The sequence below is a fragment of the Typopeltis vanoorti genome, chromosome 5 (genome assembly GCF_054136105.1).
Source record: "Typopeltis vanoorti isolate ZY-2024b chromosome 5, IOZ_Tvanoo_1.0, whole genome shotgun sequence".
Taxonomy (NCBI): domain Eukaryota; kingdom Metazoa; phylum Arthropoda; class Arachnida; order Uropygi; family Thelyphonidae; genus Typopeltis; species Typopeltis vanoorti.
Window position 1 is genome coordinate 171018042 of NC_143553.1, and position 17693 is coordinate 171035734.

The following is a 17693-nucleotide window of genomic DNA, read 5'->3' on the forward strand; positions in this document are numbered from 1 at the left end:
GCAAATCATAGGTGATTTATTCTTTCCCATTTACCATAATTCCTCTATTTTTCCAATTCAGGTTTTTAAAAATTTCTTCTAGGACCACTATAAATAATTGGGCAAAATGGTATCTTTTTATTTTACTCTTTATTAGAAATTTCATATGTTGCTGATATTAAAGATGTAGTTGAATTTTTATATATCTGACTAAGCATCTCAATAAGCTTTTTCAATTCCTTGATATTTAAGGACTTCTAAAACAGCTAATGTTGAGATTGAATCAAGTACCTTTTCAAAATGAATAAATTCTAGACCTAAAACTTGGCATTCACATGTGTTTTCAGTTATTACATATATATATATATATATATATATATATGATTAATGGGGATGTGTAATTTTTTCTGAATCCTGCATGTTTAGGAGGTTTGCAAAAATGTAGACTTGTATTGTTGCTAATGATCTTTGTAAAAAAAAAAACTTGTATATTATTGAAAGGAGACTGATAAGACAGTAATTTTTAATATCATTTTAGTAAACAGTAATCGTTCCACATGCATTCCATGAGCTATGTAACACCGTTCAAATACATTGCTACCTCTCGTTGTGACATAACACATCTCTCGTGTTCTCTTGGTTGTTAACAGATCTTCCTCTCTGTCCTTAGGCCCATTTCCCAGTGTTTCACATATTTCTGGATTTGATAGGGGAATGCTAGTTTGAAGTGTGATTTTTAATGTATTCAGTCATAATATTTGGTATTTTAGTTATTTTCAAACATACCCTAAATGTATGGGACTTGTGCATCTGTTTTTGGAATCATGCTGCTTCTGCTCTCAACAATGGGCATTAAAATAGAATTACTTAATTCACCCCTGTTTTTTTTCTTTGAAAACACAAACTAAAATTAATTTCTGTGCAACCTTTCTTGTGAAAGAACGTATTCTTTCAGATCTTTAACGTATCAGTTTCTTTTCTAATCCTTTGGAATATAAAGAATTTTAAAGTTCCTGTTTTTTCTCGTGAAAACTTCTTCCTTATCCTTGATTACAAAAGTTCGCTTTCAAGTTTACAACATTTAACTAGAATAAATTTGCTGTATAATGTTTGATACATTATGATACAATGACCTTGCATTGGGTTGAAACTAATTATACATTCTTCCTTTGGAAGAACTTTTTTACTCTGTTAATGCTCTCCACTTTTTTTGGCTTAAGAATTCCTTTAAATTATCATCATCATCATACGTATCAAGGATTTAGGCCTAGCATGGCCTGTTCCGGCCTTAGAAGTCATCGTTGAATCATTTAAGAGGACGTCCTGGTTTTCTTTTTCCTAATGACTTGTACTTTCAGGCTTGTTTTGGTAATCTTTCTGTTTTCATTCTTTGAACGTGTTCCATCCATTTATGTTTATATTTTTTAATTTTTTCTATTACTGGTTCTTGGTTTAATTCTTTCATAATATCTTCATTTCTTTTGTGATCAAATAGGGTATACTTTGCAGTTTTTCTCATAAACTTCATTTCTGCTGTTGTTAATCTTTTTGTTTTATTGTCCAGATTTCGCTTCCAAACATTAAGACCGGTAAGGCTAATGTATTGTATACTTTTAGCCTGGTTTGTTTTTGAACTAGGTTTGGTTTAAATATAGAGTTAATTACCCCTGTTATTTTTAAATATTTTGCAATTTTTCATTTTCATATGTGATCATACATCCTAGGTAGTTAAATGAATTCACCTGTTCTAAGATCTTGTTATCTATTACTATTTTAGTTCTTGTCCTTTAAAGGCCATAGTTTTTGATTTTTCTGTTGATATTATCATATCATAATCTTTGGATATCTCATTTAGATTTAAAATAGCAAGTTATCTTCAGAATTTGTAATTATTATTTGGTCTGCAAATAGGAGAGTGTTTAAGTTAACTGTAGGTGAAAATTTAATTACTTGGTGTAAATTTTTACTCCATTTTATTGTTATTTCATTTCTTCTTCTTATTGTGTTATATTCTATCGAAGGTCAGCGATCATCTTGGCGAACAAACCGCGCTCTTGTGCTAATCTGAGCAGTTGTGCACTGCTCTTTCCTGTACACGTCTTGATGTTGTCAAACCATGATATTCTTTTTCTTCCTCTAGTTCCTTTGCCATCAATTCTTCCTACCAAAATAGTTTGTAGAAGTTGGTATTTGCTGTTTCTCATGATGTGTCCAAGATATGATGTTTTTCGTTTCTTGATTATTTGTACAAGATGTTTAGCTTTGCCAATGGATTTTAAGACATCTTCATTGGTAATTTTTTCTGTCCATGATATCTTTAGCATTCTTCTGTATAGCCGCATCTCAAAGGCTTCGATTTCTTGATGGTTGTTGCCTTCAATGTCCATGTTTCAACTTCATAGAGCAGAATAGACCACACACAGCATTACAGCATTCGGCATCTGACTTCCATGTTCAGGTCTTTATTGCAGAATAATGTTCTCATTTTCATGAAGGACTGCCGTGCAACTTCATTCCTTGTCTTTATATCTATTTCTGGATCCCACCGTTCATTAAGCCAGCAACCAAGATATTTATATCTTGACACTTGATCAATATTTTTCCCATTGAGTGTCAGTTTCATTGATGAGGCTGGATGTTTGCTGATGATCATGTATTTTGTCTTGTTGATGTTTATATTTATTCCCATTCTTTGGCTTTCTATGTATACTCTGTCAATGAGTTTTTGAAGATCCATAATGTTATCTGCAATTAGCACGGTGTCATCTGCATATCGTAGGTTGTTAACAATCTTTCCATTTATTGTGATTCCCTCTGGACATTCTTCCAATGCTTTTTTAAAGATTACCTCTGCATATATGTTGAACAGGAGTGGTGAGAGCACACATCCTTGTCTCACTTCTCTTTTGATGTTAATATCACTGGTGGTAATGTTGTCTAATTGAACGGTAGCTGACTGATTCCAATACAGATTTGTTATTAGTTTTGTTCATCTAGCCTTATTTGTTGAAGAATTTCTATTAAGTTGGTGTGTCTGACTTTGTCGAATGCTTTTTCAAAATCTATGAAACACAAAGACAGATTTCTGTTTTTCTATGCATTTTTGTATCAATGTTTGGGTACAGAAAAGGGCCTCTCTAGTACCAAAACCATTCCGAAAGCCGAATTGTGTTTCACATAGAGTTTCTTCACTTTTTCTGTAAATGAGATTCTGAATTACTTTCAAAAATATTTTTAATGTTTGACTCATTAGACTAATAAGTCTGAAGTCACTACAGGAATTTGGTTATGGTTTCTTTGGGATAGTGATAAATGTAGATTTGAGCCAATCTGATGGAAATTCATCACTTTTTATATTTTATTAAATAGTTTTTCAAGAAGTTTGATGTTATCTGGTTCAATTAATTTTAAAAATTCTGTTTGCACACCATCCGGTCCACTGGCTTTTCCTGTTTTACTTGTTTGTATAGCATTCTCTATTTCGCATTTCATGATTGCTGGTCCTTGAATGTTATCTTTTATATTTATAGGCTTCTGTCTAGTATCATTGAAAAGTTCTGTTACATATTTTATCCAAATCTCTGCTTTATTCTCTTCTTCTAGAACTATTTTTCCATTTTCGTCTCTTAGAGACACTATTTGCTTTTTCCTCATTTTTCCAGAAATTTCATTGATTTTCTTATACAGATTGAAATTATCATGTTGTTTCTGAAGCAGTTCAATTTCAGTACATAAATTTTTCATCCAATTTTCCTTGGCTTCTTTTATTTTTTTCTTGATGATGTTATGTGATTCTGTATACCTGGCTAGGTCTTTGTTTTTATACATTCTTCTTGTATCAATAAGAGAAAGACTCTCATCTGTCATCCATTTCTGTTGTTTTATATTATTCACATAACCTACTTCTTCAATACTTGTTGTTACGATGGCATTCTTTAAGCTATTCCAAAGAGATTCCACACTTTTATTTTCTTCTATGTTAATCTGTTGTAATCGCAGGTTAAGCTGTGTCTTGGCACTTTTATTTATGTTCGGGTCTTTCAGTTTTTCTACATCAATTTTCTTTTTCTTCTTTTGTGATTTTTTAGCTGATTTTAATCTAAGACGTACTTCTGCAACTATGGGATTGTGGTCTGATGAGATATCTGCTCCAGGATAAGTCTTTGCACTCTTTATACTACTGTGGAATCTTTTATTTATCAGTATATAATCAATTTGATTTCTGACAATATTATGTTGGTTATCTTGAGGCAATTTCCAAGTGTACAGTCTTCTGGGTGGAAGTTTAAACCAGGTATTTGCTATTGTTAGATCTTCTTCCTGACAGAATTGGACTAGGCGATCTCCTCTGTCATTTCTGGTGCCTAAGCCATGTTCGCCAACAATTTCTCCATCACCCCCCTCTTCCCACTTTTGCATTGACGTCACCCATCACTATGTTTATATCATGTTTCTTTGTTAGGTTTTTAATCTCTTTTAGGTGTTCATAAAACTCTTCAACATCTTCTTCACTTTTGTCAGCTGTGGGTGCATAAGCTTGGATGATATTTATGTTAACGGGGTTTCCCTTAAGTTGTAACAGCATTATCCTTTCAGAAAATGGAATCCAATTTATTACTGATTTATTGATTTCTTCATCTACTATTACAGCTACACCATGTCGATGTTTGTTCTCATCATTCCCAGAGTAATACATTGTCATATTATCTTGTTGACACTTTCCAGATCCTGGCCATCTTGTCTCGCAAATTCCCAAAATCCGGATGCCCAGCCTCTTCATTTCTCTTGTGGCATTTCTTAATTTGCCAGCTTCATACAGAGTTCTGACATTCCAAGTTGCAATTTTAAAAGTGGACACCATTTTGAGCCCGGAGATTCTTCGCACCCCTGTCCCATTTAAGGGACGCCGGGAACTTGGGGTCAATTGTAAGGGTTTGCTCGCCATGGTGGTTGTTCTGGAGATAAGGTAGAGCAGTAGTTTCTCCATTTGCTTTCTGCTCCGCAGTATTACAGACGTACACAATATAATCATATTGCCATCTGCAAATCTCTGATCACAAGCTTTTCTGTCATCATTTGACTTCAACCTTGTGTCAGTACTGACAATGCTGCTTCCCAATGTCAGGGGCGGTGACCCCAGCAGGTACTTATTTAATGGCGGCACTACTCGCCATGTCACCGAGTTGTCATTGGGCTTTGTGAGGTTTTAAGTGAGACAGAGTTGCCACTTCTGCTCCCCCATGCCCTGATAGCTCAGTCGCTGTTGGTCCACGGCTGCTTATTCGCCAGATTGCTCTGCTTATATCGCAGCTAACCTCCATATCTGAAGGCTGTTCCCCGATCCGCCACCTGGGGACGCACCCGGTAGTAATCAGCTCTGCTCCGAGCTAAATTATTTCATTTAAGTAGATATTAAAAAGAGTTGCTGAGAGGGGACATCCCTGTCAGACCCCTTGGTTTATCTCTCTTGTATATGATAGCTCGTGATTTAATCTTATTTGTATTTGATTATTTTCATATATACTTGTGATAGCTTTTAGGATATTATTTGGTATTTGTCTTTCTTTTAATGTGTTAAATAATGTTTCTTTTAACTTTGTCAAATGCTTTTTCAAAGTCAATAAATGCAATATGTGTTTCCAAATTATATTCTCTTCTTTTCTCTACTATTAATTTTAGGCAAAAGGCTGGGTCTATACATGATCGTCCTTTTCTAAATCCATTCTGTACCTCTAGAATAAAGTTTTCGGAATATTTCATTAGTTTTTTATTTAAGATTCTGCTATATATTTTGTAACAGGAATTTAGTATACTGATACCTCGAAGTTTTTAGGGTCATCTCTATTACCTTTCTTAAAGATAGGAATCACGATTGCTTTTTTCCATTCTATTGGGGGGATACCAGTTAAGTAAATTTTATTTAAAAATAAGTTTTTTTGAATCTTGTTCCTGCGTATTTATATAGTTCTGAACCTAGCTTATCTTCTCCAGGTGATTTTCCGTTTCTTGTTTCTTTCAGGCTGATTTCTAATTCTTCTTCAATTATTTCCTTTTCATTTTCGTTAATTGTTTGCCAGTTGTCTTTTTTAAAATATTTGTCTCTCCACAGTTCTGTGTAGTAATTTTTGAAATTCTTCTAATTTCAATTCAGTGTTTAATTTTATGTTTTCTTTGGTATCTGCATTTAAGTGTTTCAAAATCTTATATACATTGGGTCTTATTTTATATAAATCATGTTCTAAATTAGAAACAAATTTATTCCATGATTCTCTGTCTTTTTTTGACTTCTCTTTTAGCTATGGCTCTTATTCTTTTATATTCTATTTCATCTTCTAATCTTTTACTGCTTAACCATTTGTGATAGGCTTCTTTTTTCTTTTTAATTATTTCTTTGATTGTATCATCCCAGATCTTCAGCTTTTTTTCTTTTATTGAATTTTTTGGTCTTTCCTAAGCTTTCATTTGCTGCTGCATTTAGTATCGTTTTTATATTAAGCCATTCTATTTCTATTTCTTCATTTTGTTTTATTTTATCTCGATATTGGTTAATTCTTTGTTCATATAGCAATTGTACATTTGTGTCATTCAATAGTCTAGTTTTATAAACAAATGTTTCAATTTTTCTTTCTGTTCTTGTTATTTGTAGCCATTTAGGTGGTAATCTTAATTTTATTTTAACAAGGAAGTGGTCACTGCTTATTTCATATCCTCTGTGAACTCTAACATCTAGTGAAAATTTTGATGTCTTTTCATTTAATATGAAGTAATCTAATATTGATTTCCATCCTCTTGCTGCCCAAGTATATTTGTGTATGTCTTTATGTTTATAGAAGGAATTCATTATTTTTAGGTTATTATAAACTACAAAGTCAATCAATTTTTTACCATTTCTGTTTAGAGTGTGTTCTCCATGTATTCCTATATTATTATTAATTTTCGTGTTTCCAATTCTTGCATTTAAGTCTCCTGCTAAAATTATGTAGTCATTTTTATTTATTTTATTATATATGTTTTGTAGCTGATTATAAAAATCAATATTATCCTGTTCTCTTCCTTCTTCTGGGGCATATAAACCAATTATTGTTAAATAGCCTCTATCTATTTTTATTCTAGCTTCTATTATTCTTTCATTCCATAATTTATAATGTTTTAACTGTTTTGAAAGGGAGTTATGAATCCAAATCATGACTCCTTCTTGTGCTCTTTGGTCTCTGTCGACTCCACTGTATATCACATTAAAATTTTCAGTTCTCATAGTTCCTTTTAATTTCTTTTTTGTTTCAGTGATTACTGCTATTTTAAAATTTCTTTTATTTAGTAACTGGTCTAATTCTATAATTCTATTTCTTTATATGCTATTCCTCTTACGTTCCAGTTTGCTATGTGTATTATATTTTGTTGTTTCCATTTTCATTTTCCCTTTTCCATTCCAGTGGCGTTTCCCATAGATTCAATCCGATTATCTTTTTCTGTCAGCTTACAAGTAGGATTATGTTCTCCATGTCAGTGGACTAGCCTGACGATGGAATAGTTCAGTGGTAGGGCTGCTACCTTAAGGCTTCTGAACTAGCCTTCTTCTGAATTTAAACCCATAGGAGGAATAGGGTATATTGAAGGGGAAAGAGTAGATTATTGAAGAAATATAGTAAGGTTTATAGAGAGGGCATAGTTGTAAGGCCAGAAATGAAAAGACCCCATGGCCCTCGAGTACTCTAATAGCATAAGGGTCATAAAGTAAGAAGAGTTGGCTGATAAGGCCTTATAGGAAAGATTAAAGTAAGTGGATCTTCCTCAAAGTAGAAGAAGGAGAGAATAGATCCAGCAAGGGGTCCATGGGAGTGCCGCTTCCCTTACAATCAAGATGATTGCCCCTTATGGGCCATCTTTAAATTATATCCCAAAAAACTTACAACATTCGGAATGTAATCTCTTCTAATTGATGCAACAGCTGTTCTGTTTTTTTCCACCTTCCTATATATTAACTACCGTTTTGGAAGTGCAAGCACATTCTAGCTGATACAGAAAGTAGTAACATAGCAATAAGACAAACAACCACAGCTTGTAAACAAGATTACAGTTCTTTAGTGGTAAAATGTTTGTTTGGAAGTTCAATAATTTCTTCTCAAGTTTTAAGTTATGGAAACAAAAAAATAAAAAAAATCCAAAAGAAACCTTTACATGAACCTTTTACCAATATTGCAATTAAGCAGTTTGCAACAGGCTGTAACTATACAAAGATTTTTAATATAAACATTACTAAAGAAATTTCTAATTACAAGAAACGATGCACATTATTCATCTAGTAAATGCTTATTATTATTATGACACCTCCAGGGAGTCCCCAGGATTCATTGAGGGAGGACACCCACTCTACAGCTCATTCCACCAGCTACAACTTATCAATGCCATCTACTGCCCACCAAAATTAATACCACTAGTATTTCCACTGACAATTCCCACCATGGGCAAACATCCATGCCCAGGGTGGGATTCAAACCCACATCTTTTAGGCTGGAGAGTGGATACGCTAACCACTTGGCCAACCAGGCTGCCGTTTATATAATAAAAATAATATATAATAAAACTAAAATTTATCCTTTTTTTATTTAATTATTCAAAATCAGCTGTTGATCAAGTAAAATAAATCATTAAATTGCAGATATCCAACATGCTCTATAGAATAAGAATATCTACTAACTTCAAGTATCATCCCCTAGAAGGAGGTTGGCAACCATTGTCATGGAACCTTTTTTCTTTCTTTTGCTGCTCTGGAACATTTATGGTAATTCAAGCCAGTCCAGTCCTTAATGTCTTCAAACCACATTCTCCTGGGTCTACCTCTCCCTCTTTTTCCATCCAATTTCCCTTCTAATATTAATTTCTGAATGCCTTCTTGTCTGGTTAGATGTCCAAAATATTTAAATTTTTGCTCTTTAATTATTTTCATTAATGTTCTTTTCGTTTTTGCTTTCTTTAAAACATCTTCGTTTTTTCATTTTCTCTGTCCATAGTATTTTCAACATTCTTCTGATGGTCCACATTTCGAAAGCTTCTAATTTTTTCTCTGCTTCTTTATTTAGCGTCCAAGTTTCACTGTTGTAGAGAAGGTTTGACCAGATATAGCATTTTATTAATCTTTTTCTTGTGTCTATATTAATGTCTCTGGATGTTAGAACAGTTTTCATATCAGTAAAGGCTTTTCTTGCTATCTCTATTCTTCTTTTTATTTCTTTAAGGGAATTTCCTCTGTTTGTAAACATTTGTCTGAAATATATAAAGACTGAACCTGTTCAATTTTCTTTTGGTTAACACTTATGTTCAGTTTCTTATTTATTGGTTCTTTTGATATAATCATGCACTTTGTTTTCTTTAAGTTAATAATTAGTCCCATGTCTAAGCTTCTGTATTAAATTTTTGTGATTAAGTTTTGAAGATCAGATTCAGCTATAAGAACTGTGTCATCTGCATACCTGAAGTTCCTACCGCTGACTTTTTCACCCTTCAGTTCTGAAATATTTTTAAAAACTTTCTCACTATATATATTGTACAGTAAGGGTGATAAGACACATCCTTGCCTTACTCCTTTTTTGATTTCAAAGTTGCCAGAATATGTATTTTTATATCTTATTGATGCCATTTGATTTCGGTATATATTTGTAATTATACGTAGATCTTTTCCTTTTAACCCGTTATTCTGTAGGATATGTATTAGTTTCTTGTGATCTATTGAATCAAATGCTTTGGTGTAATCAATAAAACAAAGATATATGCTTTTCTGGTTGTCAAGGCTTTCACATAATGTTTTCAAATTGAAGATTCCTTCTCTTGTACCTTTTTTTGTCTTTGAAAACCTGATTGAGTGTCTTCTATTTCTACTGACAAAGTGCCTTTTATTCTTTCTAGGATTATTCTCAGTAGTAATTTTGTAATAACATGACTTGTTAAACTTATTAGTCTATATTCTGTACATTCAAAAGTTCTTGGAATTTTGGGAATAGTGACAAAGATTTCCTTAGATCATCAGGGATGTATCCTGTATCATAGATGTTATTAAAAATAACCTTTAGGTCATTGATTTTACATATTCTATAGATTTTTGTAAGTTATTATAAAAATCTTCTATTTCTTCATCATTGTGAGTCATCATAGGGGCATAAACCTGGATAATTATGATATTAAAAGGCTTTGCAGCTAATTTAATAAGTATTATTCTTTCGTTTATGGGCCATAGCTCCATTACAGATTTAAAGACGTCTTCCTTAATCATGAAACCCATTCCATATTCATTCTTCTCTCCACCAGAATATACAAATGTAAAGCCATCTTATTCTAGTTTTCCCATATTAGGCCATCTTGTTTCACTGATTCCCATCACATCAACTTTAAGTCTTTTTATTTCCTGTATAAGGTTGTCAAAATTCCCTACTTTATATAATGTTCTCACGTTCGAATTTTCAAGACTGTTTCTTGTTTTCAAAGGAGGAATATCAGATGCCAACCTTCCTTTCGGATTTAAGTTGACATCATCATGGAGTGCACTTGCAGCGCTCATTTTAATCACAGTTTCGGTGTCGTCTTTCCTGTAACTATTTACAGCTTGGGACGTTGTAGAGGTTCCAACTTCCAAAGCATAGCTTGTAAAATATTTCCATTTCTCCATGGTTGACTATAGGATAGAGGATAGTAACGTGGTGTGGCCCTGATCTCTTCCATGTCTGCAATAGCCAGCTAACTTGGCTCACTCTGTCAGCCATTGATCTGTCTTCAGAATCTTCTGTCTGCCAGTTGTTTCACATTGCCATTGATATATGAATTCTTCCATGAATGATGAAACAGCAGATGTCATTGCAGTCCTAACATCTCCCACGCTGGCCACATAACGTCTTGGGAGATGCACTTTATAGCTTTCTGCCAGCTCTTTGCTTAGTATCAACTTTGACATGGCTCATTACGACACATTTCTGGGGAGGGGGGGGGGTTCCACGTGGAGGCATGATACTAAGACTTCCAGGATATGGCCATCCGGACTTCACCGAAATATTTGCACTGTCATCTATATCAGTTCCATCAGGCTTTTTGACCATGTCGTAGGTTGCCAGCCCACCACGGAAATTCATCCCAGGCTTAACTGTGCTCAACATGCTACAAGTATGACTGATGGCTAGTCAGTCAAGATACTGATAGGAGAACACTGCTAATTCCACCCCTCTATTAACATTTAGTTGCAATTAGTCATTGCATTTCTGTGTTTCCAATTATACGCTGATATAAGAAACTTAGTGAAATATATTATTTGCATTCACTATCTTTTTACATATTAGGATCAAATGTTGTCTTGTAGCATCACAGTATATGTAAACAATTTTTGTGTATTGATGGTCATATTTCCTAAAAATTTTCTATGCATTTTTAGAGAATACTCCGGTTAAGAGATTCCTTAGATTCATCCCAATCAATTTGTCACTTTCTTGTTTCTGGGTGTGCTTTTATTGTAAACATTTTCACAGCAGTGTTTTACTGCTGAATCTGCTTCCATTTCTCGATTCCTATTAAGTCTACAAACTTGAACTACTGAGGGAGGGAGGGAGGGAGAGACTCATTGACTGTATGCTTCTCATGGATGAATTAAAAAATAATTTTTTGTTTTTATCATTTGTGGCATATATTTTGAATTAATTGCTTATGCAAATTTTGTTAAACAATTAAACCAAACTGAAATTTGAGATAACTCAAAGGTCCTTTTGAGTTGCTTGAAATAGAATATTATAAATAAATATAATTTCATTCAATTCTAACCTGGAATAGTAGTCATCATTTCTAATTATTTTGGAATGAGATTGCTAAAAATCTTTACCAGCTTTGCAGATTTTAATACCAAAAAAAGTATCAATAGCATGTATTTAGATGAATGAATAGACAAAAGAAAAGCAAGTGCCAACAACATGCACTTTTTTTTTTAAACATCAATTTTAGATGTTTATGGAATATAAATTGCTGAAAAATGAATGCATGGTGTTATTCATTTTGACCTATGGTATTGAAATGAGTTTTCCTTTCCAGACATATTTGCCATCTCTTTGCTTTAGGCAGTTGTGCATCCCTGTATTCTTGATATTTAAAGTATCAACCTATATTCTATTTTCAACCAATCTCCATAAAATATCACCATTTTGTGCCTTTCAGGTATGTGTCATAAGCACGTGGTGGCAATTTTACAATTGAAAATGGAATGTCAATGCTCAGTCATTTATCGAGCAACTTGGTTTTGTATTTCTTAAAACGTATAAATGCATAATAGCTTGATTTATTCTAATCTAAACCAGTTTGTTTATTAAAGCATGTTTATATCAAATCAATGCTAACTACAGCTAGCATTGATTTGATATATTATTTATCCTCCTGTGATTGGATTTATTTGCATGGCATTAGTAATAATGACTTAACCATTAGTGGAGTTTTTAAAGGCTTTAATGATGATTCCTTATGTGTTGATTAATAATGACTAATATTCACCTCTAGCGATCTGAAGCCTTACTAAATTTTTCAACTTTCAAAAAAAGAATATAGAATTTATTGAATTTCAGTTAAAGTTATGTTTTTAGATTGGACCCAAACGAATACACACTGTCAGAACTAGAGGAGGCAACAAAAAATATCGTGCTCTGCGTTTAGATCATGGAAATTTTGCTTGGGCTTCAGAACGTAAGTTATTTCTAGAATTTTGTTTTAAGTAAGAGGTTAAAATGTTTGATCAGCAAAACTCATAACTCATTTTTAGATATGACAGAGATGAGGCAGAGAGCAAAGATTGTGAATGATATGTTAGAAATGTGTGAGGAGAAAGGAGTGTGATTTGTTAATGTGTGAAATGAGTTTGAGGGATGAATTGAACTGTATAAGAGTGATGGACTGCATTTGAATGGTTTTGGTGCGAGTCGTTTGGAGAGACTTGGAAGGGAGAGTAATGAATGTAGAGAATGAATCTGATCAAGTGAAAAGAAATGCGAAAGTGCAGGAAAGCAAGGAAGGACTGAGGTGGTACTTATGAAGTGGGTATATGCTTAAACATATACCAAAGATATGCATAACCAGCTGACCTGGTTGGCAGAGTGGTTAGCGTATCTGCTCTCAAGTCAAAAGCCTGTGGGTTTGAATCCTGCTGTGGGCATGGTTGTTTGTGATTGTCTGTTTTAAAAAAAAAAAATATATATATATATATATATATAGTGGTGGTGCACGTAAGATGGCATTGTTGTAATGGATGGAGACAAAGTTGTAGAGTAGGTGCCCTCTCTCGATGAGTCAATTCCCTGGAGGTGTCATGTAATAAGCATGTTGTAATTTTACAGATGAAAGTGGAATGTTTTTAGCACTCAGTTATTTACCAAACAACTGGGTTTTGTATTCCATAAAATGAGAATAAGTGTGAAAGATGGGGAAACGGAGAGACTCGGGTGCTCCAAGAGGATGTGAGTGCATGTGTAGACAAAGGAAAGAGGATGACATGGGATTAGTGAGACATAGTTGGATGAGGATGACATCCCTACAGGAATAGAGATGGAAGATTATGATCTATTTTGTGAAGATAGAAAGGTTAAAACAGGTGATGGAGTGCTATTGATGATAGAAAAATTAGAAGATAGAGATGATAGAAGGTAGAGATGCAAGAGGGAAATAGTGGCAGTGGCTTTGAGGCATTATGGTGTAAGATAGAGGTGAATAGAATAAAAAATTTAGTCAGATGTTATAGACCTAGTAATGTATGTGGTAGTGACTATGAAATGTATAATCAAATTAGACAATCAAATAAGAAAACTGATCATTATGAGTGATTTTAATTTTGGCAATATAGACTAGGACAATAAGGTTACAACAGTAAGTAAAGAAAATGAGTTTCGTTGTTGAGGGACAACCACCTCGGGCAGTATCTAACAGTGGGCACACGAGGATTGAGGGTCTTGAATTTGATCATATCATCAGAGGATGTTATTAATGAGGTGTCAAATCTCTTTCCAGTTGGTGAGTGACCATGAAGTGGTTGCCAGCAGTGTGAGGACTTCTGTGAGGAAAGGGTATATGTGAGACCACAAGGCTGTGATTATGAGAAGCTCTGAGGACTGCTTTCAGATGTAGCATGGAATGAGGAGTTGGCTATTAAGGAGATCGATGCTACATAGGTGATATTCAAGAACTATCTAGTAGAAGCAATGTCTAGATGTATTCCAAAGGTGGTCAGAAGATTTAAAGTGTTAAATGGATGAATGAAGAGATTAAGCATGTAATACAGAGGAAAAAGACATTATGGTGACTACATAAAATGAGTGTAATCAATTCTAGGAAAAGTGCAGTAGGAGCAGCAGTTAGCTAATGAAGCCAAAAAAAAAAAAAAAATCCTAGGGAATTCATTCGGTATGTACCCAGCAAAAAAAGATTATGGAAGGGTGACATTGATTGAAGAAAATGATATAAGAACAACCACTGCAGAGGATATAGCTGATATTTAATTGAATATGACATTATGCAGAGTTTGAGATCAGTGGATAATGAGGAGTGACTAATTGTAAATGAACAAGAGGTATATGGGGAATTGAACAAACTTGATGTTAATGAGGTCATGGGACTTGATATATCATTTGTATTTTGAAGGAGTGTGCCACTGAGTTGACATCTACATTGACGTATTTGTTTAATGAGTTTTACATTGAGTCCAGAGTTCCAAAGAAGTGGAAGGAAAGATTGTGCTGCTTCATAAGGGAATTGACAGACCTCAAGCATCAGATTATAGGCCTGTCTGTGTGTCAGTTGTTAGTGTTGTAGAGGCTGGTGAAAACCAGGGTCCAGAATTGGGTTGACAACAATAGTATCATCTTGGATGGAGACAGCATGGATTTGCTAAAGGGAGATCATGTCATGTTTTAGTAATCTACTTATTACAATAAGGTAACAGCTTCATTGGACAAAAGAGATGGATACACAGTATCCATCTCTTTTGTCCAATGAAGTAAACTTAGATTTTGTAAAGATTACAGTATGATAAGTTGATTGTCAAACTAGATCAGAAGGGATTGGATTGTAAATTGGATATCTGATAGGTATCAACACGTTGTTTGGGAGGGAGCAATATCCCACAAGAGGAAAGTCATTAGTGGTGTGCCTAAGAAGTCATTAGGGCCATTGTTGTTTAAACGCTATGTTAATGATATTGGGGAAGATTTTAATTGTGATATTCAGTTGTTTGCCACGATACAAGGTTAGAATGAACTATGAGGAGTAGGGCAGATGTTCTGGCCTTACAAGACTCGAATAGATTGAGTGAATGTGCACATGAGTGGGGATAACAGTTCATTCTTGCAAATTGTAAGGTTTTAATATTTGAGAAACAAGAATGGGATGTAGAGCTTATGCTTGGTGGGAATATATTGTTGGAAGTGGAGGAAATAAGAGATCTTGGGATGGTGGATAAGGATCTGAAATTTAGAACACATCATGCCAAAATTGGGAATTCTGGGAACGATGCAGTAGATGCCAACTTGTAGAAGTAAGGAGATTCTGGTTCCATTGTATAAAGCTCTGATTAGGCCACATGGACTACTGTGCACAGATTTGGTCACCTGGTTTTCAAAAGGATGAAGAGATGTTGGAGAGTGTCCAGGCGAGATTAACCAAAATAGTTTCTGATCTATGGAATATCAAATATGAAACAAGGTTGAGCTTATGTAATTTGCAATCTAATGGACGGGAGGAAGAGGGATGATATGATAGGATTAACGTTTTCATAAAATGATGGGAGATCATGGAAGAACAAGAGGTTATCCCTGGAAGCTGTATAAGAAGAATGTGAGCAAGGGAGTGAAAAGCAGGTTTTTTGCATGGAGAGTTCTGAATGATTGGAATGCTTGCCTGAGAGTGGCGTCTGCAGAGAATTTGAATGTGTTTAAGGCAAGGTATGATGAGCTGTGTGTGACAAAGGCACCTCCAACAGGAGTCTTAGGATAATATTTTTTGCAGTTCATTTTGTTTTGTCAGGAAATAGTTGTTGGTATTTTCCTACCACCTATGAACATCTGTAAAGGGAGATCCTAATGGTTGACTGCCTTGTACTTTACTTCAGGATGCTCCCTATCCAAGGTCAATCAGATTGTTTACCTTGATCAGCAGCATTGTAGAAAATCTTGTCATCCAAGGCTTACTGTGGCATCAGTATGGTGTTTTGAATGGGATTACTGTGTAATTCCACAGTAAACGTGAGGTCCAGATACATTATTGAGCAGAAATCCTTTATTCTCAAATTTGACTCTCCAGGAAGGAAACAATCACTTAAAAGTGTCTATCAGAACTCTTTTGTTCTGAAGGGTTAGTAGGTTAGATTTGGATATGCAACAGTCATTTGACATGTTAGTGCCTAGCTGAACTTAATCTGATTCTAATGTATTTAATGTTTATCTTCATATATAATTTTGTGAAGTATGGTAAAACATAGTCTGTTTAAAAAAAAAAAAAAAAAAGTCCTCGGTGAACTTAAGTTTTATTGCACATAAATTCATTTCTGTGCAGGATGTTATTATAGCTCATTTATTTTCTTATTTAACTCTGACACAGCACAAGTAGTTTACAATGAAAATTAAAAAGCTTACTGATGCTTTCAACTTTATAGTAGAATGATTTTTGTATATAACAAAGCCTTTTGCACTGGATTAATTGAGGATGACAAATTGTTTGGAAATGGGAATATGACAAGGATCTGTATTTAAGTATTGTAGATCTGTAGAAGGAGTATGATAAGGTGCCAAGAGCAGCTGTTCAAAATGCAAGTTATATGGTGTAAATGGGACATTATTTTGGATAGTGCATAGTGTATATCAGAAGTTAAAAGTGAATGACGTATAGGAAGACTAAAGTTAAATCAAGTGCGAGACGAGTGTACATTTCTTGACTGTTATTCATCATAACATCGATCACATTATGAAGGAAAGTGGTATTTATCTGATATATGAAAATTTGAGATATTAATCTCAACTTCCAAATAAATCCAGTACAACTTTGTAATATTCACTGGCTAAATTGATTATCTGTTATAATAAATTTGGTATGAAAATCAACAATAAAAAGTAATAAATAGGCAGAAAGGTTGAAAGCATGAACTGCATCCTGGATGAACTAAAAGAACAAGAAAAACATTTTTTGCTATTTAGGCACAAAGATCTCTTAATACAATGACATTGAAAATAGGTAGAAACATTGAAAATATCAACTGCATCATGAATGGAGAACCTATAGAACAAGTAAAACATTTCAGCTACTTAGGCACAATTTTTAGTGAAGACAGTAAATTAAATCTGGAAATAGACAACAGAATCAACAAAGCTGGTATGGTAGGAAGCCAACTGAATAAATTATGTGGAATAAGAGAGAAATTAGTCATTATCAAATTCCTGACACATACCCTCAAGGAGCGTACAGGAAATTAGGATAGTACTACATGAAGAACTTACATCATTACTAACTACCTATAAACAATTTTCCTCCAAATCAATCTGTTATCTGTCAAGACTGACATTGTCAGATTTTATATTTCTGTCTTCTAAGGCACTTTACTGTATCGATCCATCCTATATCTTGGTCTTCCTCTAGTCTTTTCCCTGCCAACCTGATAGAGAACACTTGTATTGCTAATCTTTCCTCTCCCATTCTTTTAAGTGACCATACCACCTGAG

At 34.0% G+C, this 17693-nt stretch overlaps 1 protein-coding gene across 1 annotated transcript in view; it reads left to right on the forward strand.

Annotated features, from left to right (window-relative positions):
• Nucleotides 1–17693, forward strand: part of RpS8 (ribosomal protein S8) — an 87119-nt gene that overhangs the window by 34823 nt on the left and 34603 nt on the right. The window contains exon 3 of the mRNA XM_090392922.1: nucleotides 12582–12681. Coding sequence (XP_090249048.1) covers nucleotides 12582–12681 — 100 coding nt within the window. The remainder of the gene's footprint in view (nucleotides 1–12581; nucleotides 12682–17693) is intronic.